Below are 23686 nucleotides of genomic sequence, written 5' to 3' on the forward strand. Positions count from 1 at the left end.
CGTTTGCAATGCTCAACAGAAAATACGATTTGAGCGCAAGCTGATTCCAGAGGTCATTTGGGATACGCCTAGACAGACCTCGGGAATCAGGTAATTACAGGTGGAATATGCAAAAATCGCTCTGCCATTTAATTGAATGATGTTCTTATAATTCGCCTAATTTTACCAAAAATGTTGTATATTCAGCTGTTTGAAGCCGAAAGTAAAAGAAGCAAAAAGGAAATGTAAGTAAGGGAAGTATAGGAATAGCACCCATAGAACATATCTACTGCTTCTTAGACTTCCTTTCATTGAGAATTACAGTTCTATAACTAATATTTCTATGTGGATTTTGTCCGGGTAAACTAAAAAAGTTACATATTGCAGTTTTAAACGTGGTATTTTACATATTCCTCACTGTTTGTTTGATGTACACATGATGTGAGTATATAAACATTCAGCCCTAGTACCTTTACTCCGAGGGACCTGGTCATTTACAGAGGTAGACTTCTCTGTTAGCCAAAACAGCCAAAAACTCCATGTAAACATGAATTGATTCTCAATTGCAATTAGGTTCTACAAACATCAAGCCCTTTTTCTTTCATATCAAATTAAAAGAATTCATGAATTTAAAAAATGCAAAATATACACTCACTGTATTCTGTTTTAATGGCTTTATCACAGTTGCAGGCAACATTATTTTTCAGTGACAACACGTTTCTGGCGGCCTTCTTCAATTATGAGCATGCTACAAAAATATAACGCAACATGTAAAGTGCTGGTCCCATGTTTCATAAGCTGAAATAAAAGATCCCATACATTTTCCATATGCACAAAAAGCTTATTTCCGGTCCGGACCAAAAATCAATGTCCGTGGATGTGGAAATCAAGGCCGTTCTGGACTCCACCAAAACAAAGATGTCCAAAAGGCGTCAGCGTCGGTCCATGCTTACTGAGATGCCTAGAGTGTTGCCTGAAATTGAATTGTATGATCGCCCATCTATATGGTAAGTCTACCTTTTGTCAAACACCAGAAAAAGACATCCAAAAGACATCGGCTCGTGCTTACTTGGGTGTAGCCTACCATATCTGCCAGAAATGGAATTTTATGAATGCCCATCCATGTGGTAGGCCCACTGTTTGTAAAACGGCCCGTTGCATTGGTGTATTAGTTCTGATTCCTATAATGAATCAATTTGGCAATTTAATCTTTGAATATCAGCTACCCAACTTTATCAGGAGTTATTATGATTATATGTCCAATGTGTTTACACAGGGGGAAATGCAGAGGTATATTATTTTTCACTATGATCAGCTTGTCAAAAATTGATGGATACAAACTTGAAACCAGTGATCATGACAATGGGGTGAAACTCCTGGACAACAGTTGTGATTGGTCCATTTCATATTGTCCATTTTACTTCGACGTGTCCAGTTTTTAGGATATGTTTGTTAACATGACTTTGCATGTTTGTTTGATTGAGCGCCATTTAGGTTAGGCTATTTGATCGAAGAAACCTGCATGATGTAAACAGTGTCCGTCTCATTACATTGTCATCCATTTTATCTCTAATCTGTAGGCTACATAAAAGGCCACATACTATTTCTGCCAGATCCTATGTGCTACAGGATTTATGTTATGTACATTTTTTGGACAAAACGTTGGTGGAGTTGCAGCGATGAGTCTCTCCAACATCACCCTAGAGAGGAGCACTGGGAATGGACAAGCAAAATATTATCCATTCCTGCTTTTGACAAAGTGGGCCCTGCATATCACAGGGCGGTATCAGCTCTCACCTAAAAAGCCCATATGCCACTGGTAAGAGAGATTGTAATTGTTTTTGGACAGTATTATGTGAGGTTGTATGTGTTGTTGGTGGTGCGTCTTGGTCGGTTCAGCTCAGAAAATGCCGCCCTCATAATCCTGTCTAATGAGCGGTGAGAAGACTCCTTCTGTCCAATGACACTTATGTGTAATGTAATGGAACTGAGAAGCATGATTGAAGGGCTCTAAAATACTTCGATAGAGTTGAAAATAAATGTCACTTTTTAGACAAAATAAAATTACATACTACAGCACAAAGCCTACATTTAGGTGAATCAATATAACGTCAAGTATATTATTTGTGTAGTTAAAAATGGGATAAATCAATGCATTTGCAAGTGCTGGCTATTGAACCTTTATCCCTTGCTATTTGTCTCCATCTGTCGGTATTTTAGTAGTACACCACCCACAGGAAGTTATAAACGAAGCGCGCTTGGTAACAAACCGGGCGACAGAAACGACTGCTGATTATTAAACAACACTGAATGAACCTGTTTTAAGAAAGCACTTACTTTACACCGTTATTATACTTCGTAGCACGTGTTCCTGCACACCACAGAAACGAAGGGAATTGTGGCACACCGCAATTTTTTAGGTATGAATGCGCATCTGATTGTCTTGACTCTTGTATAAATAACAGTCCATGGCTGGCAGGCCATCGATTTAGCTTGCTAGCTAGCTCGATCTGGATGAATGAGAGACACGCAAGTCATTTTTTTTCTTAGTAATGCCAGACATGATGTACATTTTTTTTCAATCATCATTTGATCAGATTGCATCTGAGTGATTTGATAAATTGCGGAAAATAACTTGCTTGCTAACGTTTGCTAGCTAGCTAATTTACTGAATGGCGTGAGCTGAATCTATCTAGGAAGATAATACTAGGCCAACCCTAACCTAGGTAGCTAACTAACAAACTATATGGTAGCCATATTCAACTTAATTTATAACTTGTTTTCATTGCAAAGTACTGGAAGCAATGAATCTCCAATAAGATTGCTTTGCTGTTATGTTTTCTGGATGTGTAGCTAACTGGGAGTTATTATTCTGATCTCGTACAAGTGTTGCAGGAGGTTCGCGCCAGCATGTCTGTGTCTGTGATCATTAAATGGGGTGGACAGGAGTACTCCATCAGGACACTCTCCGAAGAGGACACTGTGCTGGACCTCAAGCAGTCCATCAAGTCCCTGACAGGGGTTCTCCCAGAGAGGCAGAAACTCCTAGGATTAAAGGTCAAAGGTAAAAACCCATCTGTAAAAAGCCAATAACTGTTTTACTGCATTTGAGAGTTAATTGGCACGTGCAGCACAGATTGTATGGAAGTATTTTCCCTCTCACGCTTCACACCGTTGTGGACTTCTGCCTTTTTCTGAGTTGTCTGGATATCTGATTCATCACGTCTTAATGGTTCTGTCCCTCTCCCAGGCAAACCAGCAGAGGACCAAGTGAAGCTTGGTTCACTGAAGCTGAAACCCAATACCAAGATCATGATGATGGGCAGCAGGGAGGAGAGTCTGGTGGGTTCCTCTTTCTTCTGCTCTTGTACTAAACATTATGGTGAACCATTCCACACCTAGGACTGTGATTGGTGGAGCCTGCTTCCAGCTGTTTACCAGAAGCAATGTCACAACAAGCACGGACTTGTAGAGTGTTGATGTTTCTAACTTTAGCATGTCAAAGACCTAGGCCTCATAACACTCAATCGCTTTGTTTTGTTTTGTGAAGGAAGATGTTTTAGCACCTCCCCCGGAGAATGATGACGTTGTCAATGACTTTGACATTGAAGAAGAGGTGATTGAAGTACAGAACAGGTGCAGTTGGACTTTGCAGATCCAAATCATTTATAGCGTAGTTTCAGTCATACAAGTAATGAATTGATTCGGCTCAAACTTCGCTTGGCACTCTACGATATGTTTTCTAAGATCACATAGTCAGTCCAATGTCTTGTTTTAACTTAATGCCCTTTTTTGTTTTCTTTAGAGAGGAGAACTTGGCCAAGATAGCCCGCCGTGTGAAAGACTACAAAGTGGAGGGGATGAACCCACCCAGGGTAGGAAAGAGTCTGTTGGTACTAGATGTGGACTACACGTTGTTTGGTGAGTAAGAAGACGATTAAAACTGCACTGGGCACTGCTGTTTGCCTAGTTAAGTGATTTAATAATTTCACCATTTTCTAAATATGAAACATAATTTAGATTTTTAAGAATGTAGAATATTGTTGAAAGATGTTATACTCTTGTCCTTATGCTTTTTTTTCCACACGTTTGAGCATGTTTCTCTGTGATTTGTTTCATTCCAGATCACAAGTCATGTGCCGAGACGGGACAGGAGCTCATGAGGCCTTTTCTCCATGAGTTCCTGACCTCGGCGTATGAGGACTATGACATCGTCATCTGGTGTAAGTACCAAACTGCTTGTTTTGATGTACAGTTGAAGTTAACTGGCCCTAATTTGTGTTTAATTTGTTCTAGCTGCCACGAGTATGAAGTGGATTGATGCTAAAATGAAAGTAAGTATTCCTTTCTGATAAGTTTATTATTATTATTTTTTTCAGTCTCAATTTGTTGACTCTTCATGGCCAGAAAGAGGCAGTGTTTCCCCCAAAAATATTTTTCACAACATGTAAACTTCCATTGAGAGCACTGTACACATGCATATTGAGCAGCAATGATTTAATATGCGCTATTGACCTGTAGTATAGAATGTCAGATCAGATGTTGCCTTCCTGTTGTGGTGTATGTGACTGTCTCACCGTGCCCTCTGGTTTCTCAGGAGCTGGGAGTGACAGACAACCCTAACTACAAGATCACCTTCATGCTGGACAGTGCAGCCATGATCACCGTGCACACGCCTAAGAGGGGTGTAGTGGAGGTGAGTGGGCCTACACTGGAGCAGACAACCTCCTCGATCCCACTGATTCATGTCCCAGTTGCCTGAACGAACTGTCTCCAGACAGTGTTGTGATGGATGTGTTACAGGTGAAGCCTCTCGGGGTGATATGGGGAAAGTACAGTGAGTTCTACAACAAGAGGAACACCATCATGTTTGACGACATTGGCAGAAATTTCCTAATGAACCCACAGAACGGACTGAAGGTAAGTTCTGCTAGAACTTACATTACATACATGGTGTTTCTTTGCTTCACTTGCGGTTGTTTGAGACGGCATTTATTACCATTGGAGGTGTGGATTTAAAAATATATATATTTAGCTAGGCAAGTCAGCTAAGAAAAACATCTTATTTACAATGACGTCCTACCAAAAGACCTCCTGTGGGGACGGGGGCTGGGATTTAAAATAAAAATTGTGTGTGTGTGTGTGACAACCTACATCACGACAAGAGAGACAACACTACATAAAGAGAGAACTAAGACAACACTACATAAAGAGAGAACTAAGACAACACTACATAAAGAGAGAACTAAGACAACACCAGCACGGCAGCAACAGATGCCAACACAGCATGGTAGCAACATGACAATAACATGGTAGCAACACAACATGACAATAACATGGTAGCAACACAACATGGTAGCAGCACAAAACAGGGTACAAACATTATTGGGCAAAGACAACAGCACAAAGGACAAGAAGGTAGAGACAACAATACATCACGTGAATCAGCCACAACTGTCAGTAAGAGTGTCATGATTGAGTCTTTGAATGAAGAGATGGAGATAAAACTGTCCAGTTTGAGTGTTTGTTGCAGCTCGTTCCAGTCGCCAGCTACTTTCAATAGTCTGAGTAAAATGTGCTCAGTTTCTGAGGTCGTGGTACTTTCTGGATGGAGGATAAAAAGGGAGGGCGAGAGACCAGCTCACCCCGTTATGATGAGGTTTTTTTACTCTATAGGTTGATAACCACATTGTCGTCCATCTGTTCAGTTTGATATTTAGAACGCGTTGCAAAAATGTCACTAAAGGAGAGAACTAGTCAGCTCTCCTCACTGGTTACATGGACAGACGTGTGTATTGACCGAGGTGCTGTGGAATCCACTGGAGCAGACCAGTAAAATGTCCACACGTGTACTTTCACTTCTATGGACCCTGACACTAATTAGAGGCTGGCGTAATATTTGCTCAAATGTGATGGCGGCCATTCTAAGAGACCAGCGTTTGTTTGAGAGTCTGGGCTATTTTAACAAACCTAATGTAATGCTATCGTAGCGCAGTAAGTCCAGCTATCGTTACCACTAAGACCACATTTTGGTTGGGTTTTAAATATCCTCACCAGTGCTGCCTGAATTTGGCGTATGATTTTAAGAACATACCTCAGATATTACCACCCCTCCCACCTCAGATATGACCACCCCTCCCACCTCAGATATGACCACCCCTCCCACCTCAGATATGACCACCCCTCCCACCTCAGATATGACCACCCCTCCCACCTCAGATATGACCACCCCTCCCGCCTCAGATATGACCACCCCTCCCGCCTCAGATATGACCACCCCTCCCGCCTCAGATATGACCACCCCTCCCGCCTCAGATATGACCACCCCTCCCGCCTCAGATATGACCACCCCTCCCGCCTCAGATATGACCACCCCTCCCGCCTCAGATATGACCACCCCTCCCGCCTCAGATATGACCACCCCTCCCGCCTCAGATATGACCACCCCTCCCGCCTCAGATATGACCACCCCTCCCGCCTCAGATATGACCACCCCTCCCACCTCAGATATGACCACCCCTCCCGCCTCAGATATGACCACCCCTCCCTCCACCTCAGATATTACCACCCCTCCCGCCTCAGATATGACCACCCCTCCCTCCACCTCAGATATGACCACCCCTCCCGCCTCAGATATGACCACCCCTCCCTCCACCTCAGATATTACCACCCCTCCCGCCTCAGATATGACCACCCCTCCCTCCACCTCAGATATTACCACCCCTCCCTCCCGCCTCAGATATGACCACCCCTCCCTCCACCTCAGATATTACCACCCCTCCCACCTCAGATATGACCACCCCTCCCACCTCAGATATGACCACCCCCCACCTCAGATATGACCACCCCTCCCACCTCAGATATGACCACCCCTCCCACCTCAGATATGACCTCCCTCCACCTCAGATATGACCACCCCTCCCACCTCAGATATGACCACCCCTCCCTCCGCCTCAGATATGACCACCCCTCCCACCTCAGATATGACCACCCCCCACCTCAGATATGACCACCCTCCCACCTCAGATATGACCACCCCTCCCGCCTCAGATATGACCACCCCTCCCGCCTCAGATATGACCACCCCTCCCGCCTCAGATATGACCACCCCTCCCGCCTCAGATATGACCACCCCTCCCTCCGCCTCAGATATGACCACCCCTCCCTCCGCCTCAGATATGACCACCCCTCCCTCCGCCTCAGATATGACCACCCCTCCCTCCGCCTCAGATATGACCACCCCTCCCTCCGCCTCAGATATGACCACCCCTCCCTCCGCCTCAGATATGACCACCCCTCCCTCCGCCTCAGATATGACCACCCCTCCCTCCGCCTCAGATATGACCACCCCTCCCTCCGCCTCAGATATGACCACCCCTCCCTCCGCCTCAGATATGACCACCCCTCCCTCCGCCTCAGATATGACCACCCCTCCCTCCGCCTCAGATATGACCACCCCTCCCTCCGCCTCAGATATGACCACCCCTCCCTCCGCCTCAGATATGACCACCCCTCCCTCCGCCTCAGATATGACCACCCCTCCCTCCGCCTCAGATATGACCACCCCTCCCTCCGCCTCAGATATGACCACCCCTCCCTCCGCCTCAGATATGACCACCCCTCCCTCCGCCTCAGATATGACCACCCCTCCCTCCTCAGATATTACCACCCCTCCCACCTCAGATATGACCACCCCTCCCGCCTCAGATATGACCACCCCTCCCTCCACCTCAGATATGACCACCCCTCCCTCCACCTCAGATATTACCACCCCTCCCACCTCAGATATTACCACCCCTCCCACCTCAGATATGACCACCCCTCCCGCCTCAGATATGACCACCCCTCCCTCCACCTCAGATATTACCACCCCTCCCACCTCAGATATGACCACCCCTCCCTCCACCTCAGATATTACCACCCCTCCCGCCTCAGATATGACCACCCCTCCCTCCCACCTCAGATATGACCACCCCTCCCTCCACCTCAGATATGACCACCCCTCCCTCCACCTCAGATATGACCACCCCTCCCTCCACCTCAGATATGACCACCCCTCCCTCCACCTCAGATATGACCACCCCTCCCGCCTCAGATATGACCACCCCTCCCGCCTCAGATATGACCACCCCTCCCACCTCAGATATGACCACCCCTCCCTCCCACCTCAGATATGACCACCCCTCCCTCCACCTCAGATATGACCACCCCTCCCTCCACCTCAGATATGACCACCCCTCCCTCCACCTCAGATATGACCACCCCTCCCGCCTCAGATATGACCACCCCTCCCGCCTCAGATATGACCACCCCTCCCACCTCAGATATGACCACCCCTCCCACCTCAGATATGACCACCCCTCCCACCTCAGATATGACCACCCCTCCCACCTCAGATATGACCACCCCTCCCACCTCAGATATGACCACCCCTCCCACCTCAGATATGACCACCCCTCCCACCTCAGATATGACCACCCCTCCCACCTCAGATATGACCACCCCTCCCACCTCAGATATTACCACCCCTCCCTCCTCAGATATTACCACCCCTCCCACCTCAGATATGACCACCCCTCCCGCCTCAGATATGACCACCCCTCCCTCCACCTCAGATATTACCACCCCTCCCTCCACCTCAGATATTACCACCCCTCCCACCTCAGATATGACCACCCCTCAAGCCTCAGATATGACCACCCCTCCCTCCACCTCAGATATTACCACCCCTCCCACCTCAGATATGACCACCCCTCCCTCCACCTCAGATATTACCACCCCTCCCGCCTCAGATATGACCACCCCTCCCTCCGCCTCAGATATGACCACCCCTCCCTCCCACCTCAGATATGACCACTCCTCCCTCCCACCTCAGATATGACCACTCCTCCCTCCCACCTCAGATATGACCACCCCTCCCTCCCACCTCAGATATGACCACCCCTCCCTCCCACCTCAGATATGACCACTCCTCCCTCCCACCTCAGATATGACCACTCCTCCCTCCCACCTCAGATATGACCACTCCTCCCTCCCACCTCGGATATGACCACCCCTCCCTCCCACCTCGGATATGACCACCCCTCCCTCCCACCTCGGATATGACCACCCCTCCCTCCCACCTCGGATATGACCACCCCTCCCTCCCACCTCGGATATGACCACCCCTCCCTCCCACCTCAGATATGACCACCCCTCCCTCCCACCTCAGATATGACCACCCCTCCCTCCCACCTCAGATATGACCACTCCTCCCTCCCACCTCAGATATGACCACTCCTCCCTCCCACCTCAGATATGACCACCCCTCCCTCCCACCTCAGATATGACCACCCCTCCCTCCCACCTCAGATATGACCTGGGCTAGGGTTGGAAAACAGACGTGTGAAGGCTTTAACAGGTCAATTGCAAACTAGCATGTGTTTTGACAATAGTGATGGCTTAAGGCCAGATGAAAATAGAGCGCTCTGCGTTTTAATGTCAGTTTTCAATAACCTTACCAAAGCCTCCTTGAGTCTTCGAGTTGCCAGCTGTCATTATGGTGTTTATTTTGATACAACTCATTTTCAATGTCCCCCCCTTTTAGATCCGTCCATTCATGAAAGCGCACTTAAACCGTGAGAAAGACAAAGAGCTCTTCAAACTCTCCCAGTATCTTAAAGAGATTGCCAAACTGGAGGACTTCTCAGGTCTCAACCATAAGCACTGGGAGAGGTAAGGTTACTGATTCTGCAACTAACTTCATCTTAACGTATGTTTCTGTTGTTTTTCTGCTTCAGTCCTGACCTTTTTCTTTCTACTAGATGATCATAACTGTGACCATTGGTATGTTGTGGTGTATGTCTGCAGGTATCGTGCAAAGAAACAAAGCCAGTGAGAGCAATGTTGTGGATGTGTGAAGGGATGGTCATTCCTCAACCAGGAACAGTGCTGGACACTCAAGCCCTCACAAAACTACTACTGCCTGTTTCTGACTGGGAGCTGTTTCCTATTGTTTGGCTTTTTTAAAAACTTCTGTTCTTCCCTCATCTATGTCTTTCTCTGTTGACTTCAGTCTGGGAGACAGTAAATACTATACACCCATCAGTACTCAGTTTACATGCAATGGTTTTTGTTAGGTTTCACCCAATCGTTCTTTCAGATTAGTGACTGTCATCTGTAGCTATGACACTTAACCTCAGAGTTATACGAACATGAGTTTGTTCTGTACTGATAGTGTTCTTTATTCTCTTTCTCTCCTCTCCCCCTGGCTCTCTCCTCTTCCCCCTGCGGCTCTCTCCTCTTTCCCCCCTGCGGCTCTCTCCTCTTTCCCCCCTGCGGCTCTCTCCTCTTTCCCCCTGCGGCTCTCTCCTCTTTTCCCCCTGCGGCTCTCTCCTCTTTCCCCCCTGCGGCTCTCTTCTGGCTCTCTCCTCTTTCCCCCCTGCGGCTCTCTCCTCTATGACACCACCATACCAAGTAGATGTAGTGAAGCTGGCACAGTCACTGAGTGAAGCTGGCACAGTCACTGAGTTACTGAGTGCACGGTTTGACACTGAGGTGTATTAGGCCTTTATTAGGAGTGTGACGTCCATATGCTGCTGGTCACAGAGGTCATTTCAGAAGGAGACAGGTGATGACATCCATCAGGCAGTCTTTAGTTTTTCCTCATTGTCTGTTGACCTCAGCTATGCCTGGAAACCAAATATATCTCTGCACCTGGTTACACTGTATGTTTTTATATTACTCATTTGACACAACTCCGATTTGAACTGAACATTTATTTCATATTCTCAGGCAATTGTTAGGTCCACTGAACCAAACAATAGTTGTTGTAGTGAAGTGACTGAAAATAAATGGGGGAAAGGCACTTCGTTTTTTGTGTGTGGGGGGGCAATTAAAGGCATTGTTTGGCAGACTCAGCCTAAGCGCTAGACACTAAAGTCAGATCAGAGTTCTCCGGTTTTATGAGGTTTATTTGTAAATAGAATTGTATATTTTCAGTTGGAAGAAGGGATATGGTTCAGAGCATCGAGTCAGACAGCTTTTTATCCCTTACTAGTTTTCTCTTTAAAAGGAACAGCAATTCAGTATTTGCTTCCATTTTGCTTTATCCATTGGCAGTAACACTAGAGCGTTCATTCTCTCACGTCATCTTGCAAAGTTATGCAATAAGCTGAAGATCAACTGCTATCAGAGGAAATTAAATACATGTCGGGGTTTACATATTATTTAAACTATCTGTTTTGGATTGTCAAATATTTATTTTATACAGACTTCCTTATAACTTTTGTTTTCTTGGAAACAATGTTTTGTTACCTTCTTCTCGGGTATCAAAGGTGAATGTATATATATATATATATATATATATATATATATATGCTTTCAGTTGTTAAATGAAGGTACTATCATTTATTTAACTAGACATGTCAGTTAAGAACAAATTGTTATTTACAATGACATTTAACAAGCTGTGTGTATCTAGCCTTGCATCCCAGACACACGTGGATGACTGACAATAGTAAATCATGTCTGTTGTTTTAAGCAGCAGCACTTAGAACATGTTTTTAATTGTTGAATGTTAAAACGTACAACCCACCTGCAGTGAAGCCGCTCAACATTTACATTACATTGTCATCTAACAGACTCAACCTATTATTGCTTTAGTTGTCAGTTTTGTCATATCGTTACCTCTGTTTTCTTCACAATAACTTGGCTTCCTCATCTTTTACACAACAGGACACAACTAATGTGGTGATTTATGTCAGACTACATGAACATGTTTTAACAAGTGGATACTGCTGTGAACATATCCCAACTGTAAATTAAATATTTTCTACAAAAGCTCCTTTACCAGTCTGATTATTATACAGTCAGTTACATTATAAAAAAAATGAACTAATTCTAGTGCCTTTAAAGTGATCATTTAAAAAAAAAAATATATACAAATGACGATTTGCAGATTCAGATGTATGGCTAACAAATGAGCAGGGGCATGTATCTGAGTGCAGGGCTTTTATTTTTTTGTATCTATTTCATTATTTAGACAAATATTCATGCTACGGTAATGAAACATACAAGATAAATAACATAAATCATGGTTACATTTCAGAACTATTGCAAATTAATAAATAACTCCTTACATTTGACTTACAACAATCATAATATACTACATTGCATTTTATTCTCTTCGGTATAATGTAAAACAAAATATCTGTTCAGTGACGAGACATATTTGGATGTGATGGTTGAAGCTGAGTGATGGTATGTTGTCTGTCATCTGGGTGTGTTTTCCTTTTTACTATAAAGAGAAAGAAATTAGATAATTTTCTAGAAACTTCACATTAACTGAAAAATTATGATGAAATAACATGCTATTCAAATGTTATAGGTTGAGCCATCATACCTGTCAATGTTTCTTATGTTGATGCTTTACCCTGTTGTACAAAGACAGTCACAAACCTTTCATCTATGCACAGTTTAGCACTGAAAGTTTGACACTCCTAAACTTCTCACAAAGCTGTGTATTAGAGCTAATCAAATGTTATTTGTCCAATGCGCCGAATACAACAGGTTTAGACCTTACTGTGAACTTCTTACTTACAGGCCCTTAACCAACAAAGCAGGTTTAGAAGAAAACAAAACGCTGTAAGAAAGTATTTACTAAAACAAACTGAAGAAAGAAATAAAGCAAATGAAAAGGCTAGAGAGCTGGTGAAAAGGCTAGAGAGCTGGTGAAAAGGCTAGAGAGCTGGTGAAAAAGCTAGAGAGCTGGTGAAAAGGATAGAGAGCTGGTGAAAAGGCTAGAGAGCTGGTGAAAAGGATAGAGAGCTGGTGAAAAGGCTAGAGAGCTGGTGAAAAGGCTAGAGAGCTGGTGAAAAGGATAGAGAGCTGGTGAAAAGGCTAGAGAGCTGGTGAAAAGGATAGAGAGCTGGTGAAAAGGCTAGAGAGCTGGTGAAAAAGCTAGAGAGCTGGTGAAAAGGATAGAGAGCTGGTGAAAAGGCTAGAGAGCTGGTGAAAAGGCTAGAGAGCTGGTGAAAAGGCTAGAGAGCTGGTGAAAAAGCTAGAGAGCTGGTGAAAAAGCTAGAAAGCTGGTGAAAAAGCTAGAGAGCTGGTGAAAAGGATAGAGAGCTGGTGAAAAGGATAGAGAGCTGGTGAAAAGGATAGAGAGCTGGTGAAAAGGCTAGAGAGCTGGTGAAAAAGCTAGAGAGCTGGTGAAAAGGATAGAGAGCTGGTGAAAAAGATAGAGAGCTGGTGAAAAGGATAGAGAGCTGGTGAAAAGGATAGAGATCTGGTGAAAAAGACGACTCACTCGTAATCGGTCCACTGACACCAGGGACGGTCAACCAGTTCATCCTTCGCCCGCAGGCAGAAACGATACCTCTTGGAGCTGTGAGTGACGGTAAACTTGGTTTCTTTGGTTTCCTTTAGAAGGACCTATATATCAAGAGAGGAGAGATGGTACCCTCATCTTAGAATTTCATCCCTGGTGACAATGTTCTTCTGCACATTAATACATGTTTGAAGTCACAATTACAGAGTACCATGTTGTAAAAGTAATGATTGTAAAGTTTGACATAGTATCACAGACTAGATCAAATGGTTAATCAAGACATCACAAATCGCGATATTGATGATTTCAAGAACACAATTGTTGTATAAAAATGGGCTTATACCTGTTTTTCAGAGTCACAGCTTTCCCTGGCGTGGACCACTTTGACCTGGAATGTGAGGGGGTAGTAAGAGCATGGGAGGCTCCACGTGGCAGGGTACCCCCACTGAAAGGTGTTCCCCTCCACCTTGGTGATGTGGATCTTGTCTGTCTCCACTGACGAGGGAGAGAAGGAGACCAGACAGAACCAATATTACTGAAGGTTCAAATTAGATGAAGCGGTGGCCATATGAATCCCATGATGCACTGCACAACAGAAAGCATGTCTACATGAAACAAGGATGGAATGAGATGTAGGGTATATTAACCTGAATGATGTGACGATGCTAATTACAGTGAATGAGTGTGGAGGACATGTTTTCCTTGGCCTTACTGTACCTATTTCTCGTATGTAGAACGGTGTAACGGTGTAGTCCTCTAGGAGGTAGTTGCTCCTGAAGTAGATGGTCAGGTCGATACGGGACACCTCCTCAGCAAAGGAACAGCTGTCCAGGTCCTCACAGGTCAAACCTGCACCATCACTGTGAACGGAGCAGGAGAAGTTTCTGCCAGAGAACCTGGATGAGGGACACAAATCTCCTGGTTAGCCTTGGGACTTCTCACTCTCTGAAAGAAGACTCATTTTCAAACATAACAACAAATCAAAAGCTCTTCACGGAGAGTCAGTGGAGAGTCAGTAGAGAGTCAGTGGAGAGTCAGCGGAGAGTCAGTAGAGAGTCAACGGAGAGTCAGTAGAGAGTCAACGGAGAGTCAACGGAGAGTCAGCGGAGAGTCAGCGGAGAGTCAGTGGAGAGTCAACGGAGAGTCAGCGGAGAGTCAGTGGAGAGTCAACGGAGAGTCAACGGAGAGTCAGTAGAGAGTCAACGGAGAGTCAGTAGAGAGTCAACGGAGAGTCAGCGGAGAGTCAGTGGAGAGTCAACGGAGAGTCAACGGAGAGTCAACGGAGAGTCAGTAGAGAGTCAGTAGAGAGTCAACGGAGAGTCAACGGAGAGTCAGCGGAGAGTCAGTGGAGAGTCAACGGAGAGTCAACGGAGAGTCAACGGAGAGTCAGTAGAGAGTAAACAGAGAGTCAGTAGAGAGTCAACGGAGAGTCAGTAGAGAGTCAACGGAGAGTCAGTAGAGAGTCAACGGAGAGTCAGTGGAGAGTCAACGGAGAGTCAGTGGAGAGTCAACGGAGAGTCAACGGAGAGTCAGTGGAGAGTCAACGGAGAGTCAGTGGAGAGTCAACGGAGAGTCAGTAGAGAGTCAACGGAGAGTCAGTAGAGAGTCAGTCGAGAGTCAGTGGAGAGAGCGTTTGCACTGTTGTAGTATTACCTTTGACTAGCATCACTCCTGTGACAAGATCAAATAATGTAACCATCAGTACATGAGATCAGCCCATTGGTCATACGTATTTAATCTACTGTATGTTTGGTGACTTACTGTCCTACTTGGACCAGAGCAACAACAGCTGACGTCCGATAGGTGGTCTTCTTCCAAAAGCAATGAAATGTTCCATTGTAATTTTTTGCCAAACATCTTATGTACTCTGGGTAAAAAGAGAAACAGAATGAGAGAGGGTGGAAACTCTCTCTCGCGCACACACACACACGCACACACACGCACACACACACACACGCGCACACAAACACACACGCACACACAAACACACACGCGCACACACACACACGCGCACACACACACACGCGCACACACACGCGCACACATACACACACACCATCCTCATCTGCATCATGTGACTTCTCCAGGACGCGTCTCGTTCTGTTGGGCGATGGTATGTCCTGCACCAGCACCAGAGTGTGGTTGAGGTAGTCTCCAGCAGCGTTGTGGCAGCTGTAGTTCGCTCCCATCATCTCCTCCACTTTCACCTGGATCTGGTTCCCTTGTCCTTCACGCTCACTGTCCTTCATCCAGATCACCTCTGTGTCCTGATAGGAGTCCCCACAGAGCAGAGGGACCTGCGTCTCAGTGAAGCTCCTCAGCTCCACCTTCACCACCTTCACTGGGAACCACATGGCCACCACTATTTTTAGTACATCGTTCATGTCGAACGTTTGTTTTACACAAATGTCTGAATTTCATTAATCTCCCGACATAGGAATATTATTACATCGTAAGTTATTCAACCAGAAGTAGATGGTGTATATGTCAAGAGGAGAAGATGGGTAAAGATAAGATTATATATAGCCTGAAACATTCACCATTTGGCATGAGAGTCTCGATGGTCTCTGTCCCATACTGGCTGCTTGATACCACGTGAAGGATGAGACACAGGACATGGTGTAGTAACATGTTCATCTGGCAGACAGAGAAAACAACAACAGTACTTTAAACTTCATGTCCATGTATTGTATATAAATGTTAATGACTGTTCTCCTGAACCAGACAGAGTTAAATAGACTTTAATCAACAAGGTTGTAGAAGTACGTTATGTCTTACCTTGATAATGAGATGTGAGCAGAGTGTTTCTCCTGGCTGTAGTATTGTCAGGTGGACCCAGACAGTATTTATAGATCAGTGGAACAGAAGTGAATCCTGACAAGGAAGAGGAACTGATCACCTATCAGTCTCATTTTTTTGATGATCAGAGTTTGAGAATGTATAGTCAGTTAAGGTAAGCACTAGACTGCTGAATGGAAGGCCCTGTTTTCGGGACTTCTGTGGAATGGTGACTGATGTCACTACCAAGGTAGTGGTGATGCAATCCAGAAATCAGCTAATGACCTGGTCACAAGTCCCGTGACATCAGCAGTGGTATGGGGGAACTCATTCCCACTTTGGTCTAAGATGGACAGGAGAGCATTGTGATGTGTGGTTAGGGTTCCACGTGGTTCAGTATAAAATATGTGTGCACACTTAAATCCCCTAAATACATTTCACTAGAGCAGGATTCAGGAAGCATGTGCTTTTTATTTTCAATTTCTACATGAGCTGTCCTTCCTTATAATGAAAATATGAATGAAGGTCAGTTCTTTCCTGAGGGAAATGTGCTTTGTCAGCACATTCAAAACCTCTATTGACCTCTGCTCTGCTATACAGTACTGAAGCGTGAATATATCATCCCAATATCCCACACTAGTTTCTCTTTCTGAGGGGGCATGACTTGGTTCTTACTGTGGGCTACATCCATAGGCTACATTAACCAGCTAGGCCAGTCGAGAACAAGTTCTCATTTACAACTGCGACCTGGCCAAGATAAAGCAAAGCAGTGCGACACAAACAACGACACAGAGTTACACATGGAGTAAAACAAACATACAGTCAATAACACAATTTTAAAAAGTCTATATACAGTGTGTGCAAATGGAGTAAGGAGGTAAGGCAATAAAAAGGCCAATAGTAGCGAAGTAATTACAATTTAGCAAATTAACACTGGAGAGAAAGATGTGCAGATGATGTGCATGTAGAAATAGTGGTGTGCAAAAGAGCAACAAAAAAAGTAAATAAAAACGATATGGGGATGAGGTATGTAGTTGCCAAGCTGTGCCATATAACACGACAGGTTTACTCCCAGACTTTACAGAACATTTGTGTGAATTGAGGTTAGGATAGCAACCCAGGAAGTAGAACACTGAGACTAAACAATACAAAGAGACTAAAGGGAACTGGAAATGGGTGGGATGAAGTGAGAATCATGTGCCTACCTAGTATCTACCAACACTTGAGTCGTGTAGTCTGCATTAGGGAACTTTGTCTTTGTGGAGGGGGTTCCTAGATGTGTAGCTAATTGCTGTATATAGTACATTTGTAACTATACATGCGGGTAAGAATTCATAGATTGTGAGGAAAAAGAGGAAGTAGGTAAAGAGTGGGAAAGTGGATTGGGAAAGCGGATTGCCATTCAGGGGTTTACTGTACCACAGGTGGAAAACCTCAGTCTAAATGTCCAATTTATGAGAGACTATTTTCAGGGATTTCCACAAAATGAATTGCCCTTTAATATATTTAATACATGTTTGATGAAGAATGAATCAAATCTACATGACCACACAGTTCCCCTTCAGTTCCCCCTCATCTATCAAACTCTTTAGTCACACAGCTCTCACATGGGTTACATCAGCAAGTGATACTGGTTACAAAGACTCCACATCCACACTGATAATATCTCAAATATGTTCATTTTAGTTTTCTTCACTTAAACACGCTTTTGTGTGATTTATTTTTGAATATCTTATCCAGTGACATTCACCCATTTGGAGTCGAATTAACTTAATTAGAGTTTGTGTTTTTACAGTAAAGACCCCTGACAAATAACATCGTAATTGTTTCATAAAATAAGCTGGGGAATTAATCTCACTCTGCTTCCTTTGACTCTTCCATTATGGCTCTATGTTGGAACCATTATGGCTCTATGTTGGAACCATTATGGCTGTATGTTAGAACCATTTTGGCTGTATGTTGGAACCATTATGGCTGTATGTTGGAACCATTATGGCTGTATGTTAGAACCATTATGGCTCTATGTTGGAACCATTATGGCTGTATGTTAGAACCATTTTGGCTGTATGTTGGAACCATTATGGCTCTATGTTGGAACCATTATGGCTGTATGTTGGAACCATTATGGCTGTATGTTGGAACCATTATGGCTGTATGTTGGAACCATTATGGCTGTATGTTAGAACCATTTTGGCTGTATGTTGGAACCATTATGGCTGTATGTTGGAACCATTATGGCTGTATGTTAGAACCATTATGGCTGTATGTTAGAACCATTATGGCTCTATGTTGGAACCATTATGGCTGTATGTTAGAACCATTTTGGCTGTATGTTGGAACCATTATGGCTGTATGTTGGAACCATTATGGCTGTAGGTTAGAACCATTATGGCTGTATGTTGGAACCATTATGGCTCTATGTTGGAACCATTATGGCTGTATGTTAGAACCATTATGGCTCTATGTTGGAACCATTATGGCTCTATTTTGGAACCATTTTGGCTGTATGTTGGAACCATTATGGCTCTATGTTGGAACCATTAGGGCTCTATGTTGGAACCATTTTGGCTGTATGTTGGAACCATTATGGCTGTATGTTGGAACCATTATGGCTCTATTTTGGAACCATTTTGGCTGTATGTTGGAACCATTATGGCTCTATGTTGGAACCATTAGGGCTGTATGTTGGAACCATTATGGCTCTATGTTGGAACCATTAGGGCTGTATGTTGGAACCATTTTGGCACTATGTTGGAACCATTATGGCTCTATGTTGGAACCATTTTGGCTCTATGTTGGAACCATTTTGGCTGTATGTTGGAACCATTTTGGCTCTATGTTGGAACCATTTTGGCTCTATGTTGGAACCATTATGGCTCTATGTTAGAACCATTATGGCTCTATGTTAAAACCATTATGGCTCTATGTTGGAACCATTTTGGCTCTATGTTAGAACCATTATGGCTCTATGTTGGAACCATTTTGGCTCTATTTTGGAACCATTTTGGCTCTATGTTGGAACCATTATGGCTCTATGTTAGAACCATTATGGCTCTATGTTGGAACCATTTTGGCTGTATGTTAGAACCATTTTGGCTGTATGTTGGAACCATTATGGCTCTATGTTAGAACCATTATGGCTCTATGTTGGAACCATTTTGGCTCTATGTTGGAACCATTTTGGCTCTATGTTGGAACCATTATGGCTCTATGTTGGAACCATTTTGGCTGTATGTTAGAACCATTTTGGCTCTATGTTGGAACCATTTTGGCTCTATGTTGGAACCATTTTGGCTCTATGTTAGAACCATTTTGGCTCTATGTTAGAACCATTTTGGCTCTAAGTTAGAACCATTTTGGCTCTATGTTGGAACCATTTTGGCTCTATGTTGGAACCATTATGGCTATATGTTAAGACCATTTAGGCTCTATGTTGGAACCATTTTGGCTCTATGTTAGAACCATTTTGGCTCTATGTTAGAACCATTTTGGCTCTATGTTGGAACCATTTTGGCTCTATGTTGGAACCATTATGGCTATATGTTAAGACCATTTAGGCTCTATGTTGGAACCATTTTGGCTCTATGTTAGAACTATTTTGGCTCTATGTTAGAACCATTTTGGCTCTATGTTGGAACCATTTTGGCTCTATGTTGGAACCATTATGGCTCTATGTTAGAACCATTTAGGCTCTATGTTGGAACCATTAGGATGCAGGGTAGAGATCAGTAGCAGCAGTAGAATCCTCCCCCAGATGAGATGGCCTACTAATTAGCCTAGCGTTGGAATGTTGATTAGATATGGCATCCGTTTACAGAGGAGTGGATTACACCATCAGACTAATTGCAAGGGAGAGGCGAGCTGAGAGCATTATAATCTTTCCCAATGATTTCCTCTGAGGTGTCCCTGTAGCTGTCAGAGGGCCTCTCTCAATGTCATACAATCCAATTAATGTCACATTTGATAAATTCCTAATAACAGACTACATTGTTCGGCTTCATATAGCCATATTCAGGGCCTGTTATGTATTTGACCTGCCGCCCCATTGGGGCAGAGGTGTCATATGGGCTGAATGTGTTGTGGGCACGTGTTGTTTTGGGTCTCCTGAGAAATATAACATCCTTTTCATTGTGAGCTCAACACCCCTGACTGTACACTGAGTGTGCAAAACATTAGGAATGCGTTCGTAATATTGAGTTGCAACCCCTTTGCCCTCAGAACAGCCTCAATTCGTCGGGCCACGGACTTTACAAGGTGTTGAAAGCGTTCCACAGGGATGCTGGCCCATGTTGACTCCAATGCTTCCCACAGTTGTGTCAAATTGGTTGGATGTGGATCTTGATACACAAGGGAAACTGTTGAGCATGAAAAACCCAGCAGCGTTGCAGTTCTTGACACACTCAAACCAGTGTCCCTGGCACCTATTACCATACCAGTCGACATAAACAACAGGTGTGGAGCCAGTGGAGGCTGCTGAGAGGAGCACGGCTCGTACTGGAATGAAGTTCCAACATACAGCCAAAATGGTTCTAACATAGAGCCAAAATGGTTCCAACATAGAGCCAAAATGGTTCCAACATAGAGCCAAAATGGTTCTAACATAGAGCCAAAATGGTTCTAACATAGAGCCAAAATGGTTCCAACATAGAGCCAAAATGGTTCTAACATAGAGCCAAAATGGTTCTAACGTAGAGCCAAAATGGTTCTAACATAGAGCCAAAATGGTTCCAACATAGAGCCAAAATGGTTCCAACATAGAGCCATAATGGTTCCAACATAGAGCCAAAATGGTTCCAACATACAACATACACATGGAAACCATGGAAACCATGTGTTTGATTTATTTAATACCATTCCACCTATTCCACTCCAGTTATTACCACGAGCCTGTCCTCCCCAATTAAGAAGCCACCAACCTCCTGTGTACCATACTCTGTTCAAAGACACTTAAATCTTTTGTCTTGCCCATTCACCCTCTGGATGGCACACATACACAATCCTTCTTTAACCTGTCACTTTCCCTTTATCTACACTGATTGAAGTGGATTTAACCGGTGACATCAATAAGGAATCATAGTTTTCACCTGGTCAGTCTATGTCATGGAAGGAGCAGGTGTTCCTAATGTTTTGTGCACTCAGTGTAAGTATGTACCAGATCATTTATATATACACTAGATGGATAACAGGGGGCACTGTTTTGAAGCCACTGCACCTCCATCTTGGCACTCCCCCACCGTTGTAAAAAAAATATTCTGGAAGCTCTATCAATGCATTTATTAACATCTACATGTGTTTTTGTTTAATCTATCACAGACAACTGAACTTTAAAACTATATTATGTGAGCGAAATTGAAAGTTCTAATGTTTCTGTCCCCACTACAAAAAAATACATGTCATTTTTTCCTTGAAACATTTACTTGAAATACTGTAGAATTCCATTCATTCCTATGGAGCACTGCTCCTACTGGGGAGAACCAATATGGCCGACCGGTGGTTTCAAAAGCCTCTTAATGGCCAATACATAGCATCAGCAATCCAGGGCGTATTTATTGTACATCATTGGTATGTGCCAGTACAACGTGAAAAAAAACCATAATCATTGACGAGAACAAACTTCCAACTTTGCTTAATATTTTAAAAAACAATTTTTTTTACAATCCTTGCATTTTATGAACTAACACTCACACTTTCTTTCCCCACTAGCACTGACTTTGCTGATAGCTACTTTACTTACTATGTCCCACCTAGCTCTCTTAAGATGAATGCACTCAGTCGCTCTGGATACGAGTTAAATGACTGAAATGTAAATGTAATATCAGATCATGTTCTCTGGTTTTCCCTCCACCAATACATCCTATCAGGCTTTCACATGGACAGGGGAAATTCCTGAATGCATTTCATCTGACAAATAATAGGATGTATTTATAAAGTATGACAATATTATGAGGGCAGGGGTTCACAAGCTAAACAACTTATCATTTATAGCTGACAGCTGAGTTCCTCTTGCAGGAAATTACCTGACCTTATTACTGTAAACGATCAAACATAAGCCAGTTAGATTTGTAAACAGTTTGGTATAGTTTAAACCTTTTTTTAATATCCAAAATTACAGTGCTTTCAGAAAGTATCCAGACCCCTTGAAATTGTCCAAATTTTGTTACGTTACAGCCTTATTCTAAAATGGATTACATAGTTTTTCCACATTTTGTCACGTTACAGCCTTATTCTAAAATGGATTATATAGTTTTTTTCCCCCTCATCAATCTATACACAATACACCATAATGACAAAGCAAAAAGGTTGTAGAAATGTTTGACCAAATAACATTTAAAATAAACTGAAATATCACATTTACATAAGTATTCAGACCCATTGTTGAAGCAACTTTGGCAGATATCTGCAGATCATCTCAAGCTCTGTCAGGTTGGATGGGGAGTGTCGCTGCACAGCTATTTTCAGGTCTCTCCAGAGATGTTTGATCGGGTTCAAGTCCGGATCTCTGGCTGGGCCACTCAAGGACATTCAGACTTGTCCCGAAGCCACTCTTGTGTTGTCTTGGCTGTGTGCTTAGGGACATTGTTCTGTTGGAAGATGAACCTTTGCCCCAGTCTGAGATGCTGAGTGCTCTGGAGCAGGTTTTCATCAAGGATCTCTGTACTTTGTTCCTTTCAACTTTCCCTCGATCCTGACTAGTCTCCCAGTCCCTGCAGCTGAAAAACATCCCCACAGCATGATGCTGCCACCGCCATGTTTCACCGTAGAGATGGTGCCAGGTTTCCTCCAGACGTGACGCTTGGCATTCAGGCCAAAGAGTTCAATCTAGGTTTCATCAGAACAGAAAATCTTGTTTCTCATGGTCTGAGAGTCCTTTGGGTGCCTTTTGGCAAACTCCAAGTGGGCTGTCATGTGCCTTTTACTGAGGAGTGGCTTCTGTCTGTCCACTCTACCATAAAGGCCTGATTGGTGTCGTGCTGCAGAGGTGGTTGTCTTTCCGGAAGGTTTTCCCATCTCCACAGAGGAACTCTGGAGCTTTGTCAGGCTGACCATCGGGTTCCTGGTCACATCCCTGACCAAGGCCCTTCTCCCATGATTTTTCAGTTTGGCCAGGCGGCCAGCTCTAGGAAGAGTCTTGGTGGTTCCAAACTTCTTCCATTTAAGAATGATGGAGGCCACTGTGTTCTTGGGAACCTTAAATGCTGCAGACATTTTTTGGTACCCTTCCCCAGATCTGTGCCTCAACCCAATCCTGTCTCTGAGCTCTACTGACAATTCCTTCGACCTCATGGCTTGTTTTTTGCTCTGACATGCACTGTCAACTGTGGGACATTATATAGACAGGTGTGTGCCTTTCCAGATCATGTCCAATCAATTTAATTTACCACAGGTGGACTCCAATCAAGTTGTAGAAACATGGAAATAGGATGTACCGGAGCTCAATTTCGAGTCTCATAGCAAAGGGTCTGAATACTTATGTAAATATATTTAAATTATGATTATTTTTTAAAATACATTTTGCAAACATTTCTAAAAACCTGTTTTTTGCTTTGTCATCATGGGGTGTTGTGTGTAGATTGATGAGGAAATGAATTTGATCCATTTTCTAATAAAGCTGTAACTTAA

The 23686-nt window shown here is 43.9% G+C and overlaps 2 protein-coding genes across 5 annotated transcripts; one reads left to right on the forward strand and one right to left on the reverse strand.

Annotated features, from left to right (window-relative positions):
- The first annotated feature begins 2 nt into the window (after positions 1–2).
- LOC112228304 (ubiquitin-like domain-containing CTD phosphatase 1) lies at positions 3–11803 on the forward strand. Of its 4 annotated transcripts, XM_042309771.1 has the most exons (12): positions 3–986; positions 1560–1798; positions 2867–3043; positions 3230–3321; positions 3530–3615; positions 3785–3900; positions 4104–4202; positions 4276–4313; positions 4577–4675; positions 4783–4899; positions 9566–9693; positions 9829–11803. In XM_042309771.1, exons 3-12 carry the CDS (start codon positions 2890–2892, stop codon positions 9854–9856), a joined length of 957 nt encoding a protein of 318 aa, XP_042165705.1. In that variant the 5' UTR covers positions 3–986; positions 1560–1798; positions 2867–2889; the 3' UTR covers positions 9857–11803. The 4 variants fall into 4 exon arrangements, with proteins under 4 accessions (XP_042165705.1, XP_042165704.1, XP_024249269.1 ...); XM_042309770.1 differs by lacking the exon at positions 1560–1798; XM_024393501.2 differs by lacking the exons at positions 3–986; positions 1560–1798 and adding an exon at positions 2165–2399.
- A 558-nt stretch (positions 11804–12361) lies between these two features.
- LOC112228305 (interleukin-12 subunit beta) lies at positions 12362–16159 on the reverse strand. Its single transcript, XM_024393503.2, has 8 exons — positions 16067–16159; positions 15829–15925; positions 15345–15629; positions 15050–15155; positions 14006–14184; positions 13632–13783; positions 13268–13392; positions 12362–12392 (listed from the first exon to the last, which is right to left on the reverse strand). The coding sequence occupies exons 2-8, from the start codon at positions 15923–15925 to the stop codon at positions 12365–12367; spliced, it is 972 nt and encodes a 323-aa protein (XP_024249271.1). The 5' UTR covers positions 16067–16159; the 3' UTR covers positions 12362–12364.
- Positions 16160–23686: the final 7527 nt, after the last annotated feature.

Source organism: Oncorhynchus tshawytscha, linkage group LG30 (assembly GCF_018296145.1).
Source record: "Oncorhynchus tshawytscha isolate Ot180627B linkage group LG30, Otsh_v2.0, whole genome shotgun sequence".
Taxonomy (NCBI): Eukaryota; Metazoa; Chordata; class Actinopteri; order Salmoniformes; family Salmonidae; genus Oncorhynchus; species Oncorhynchus tshawytscha.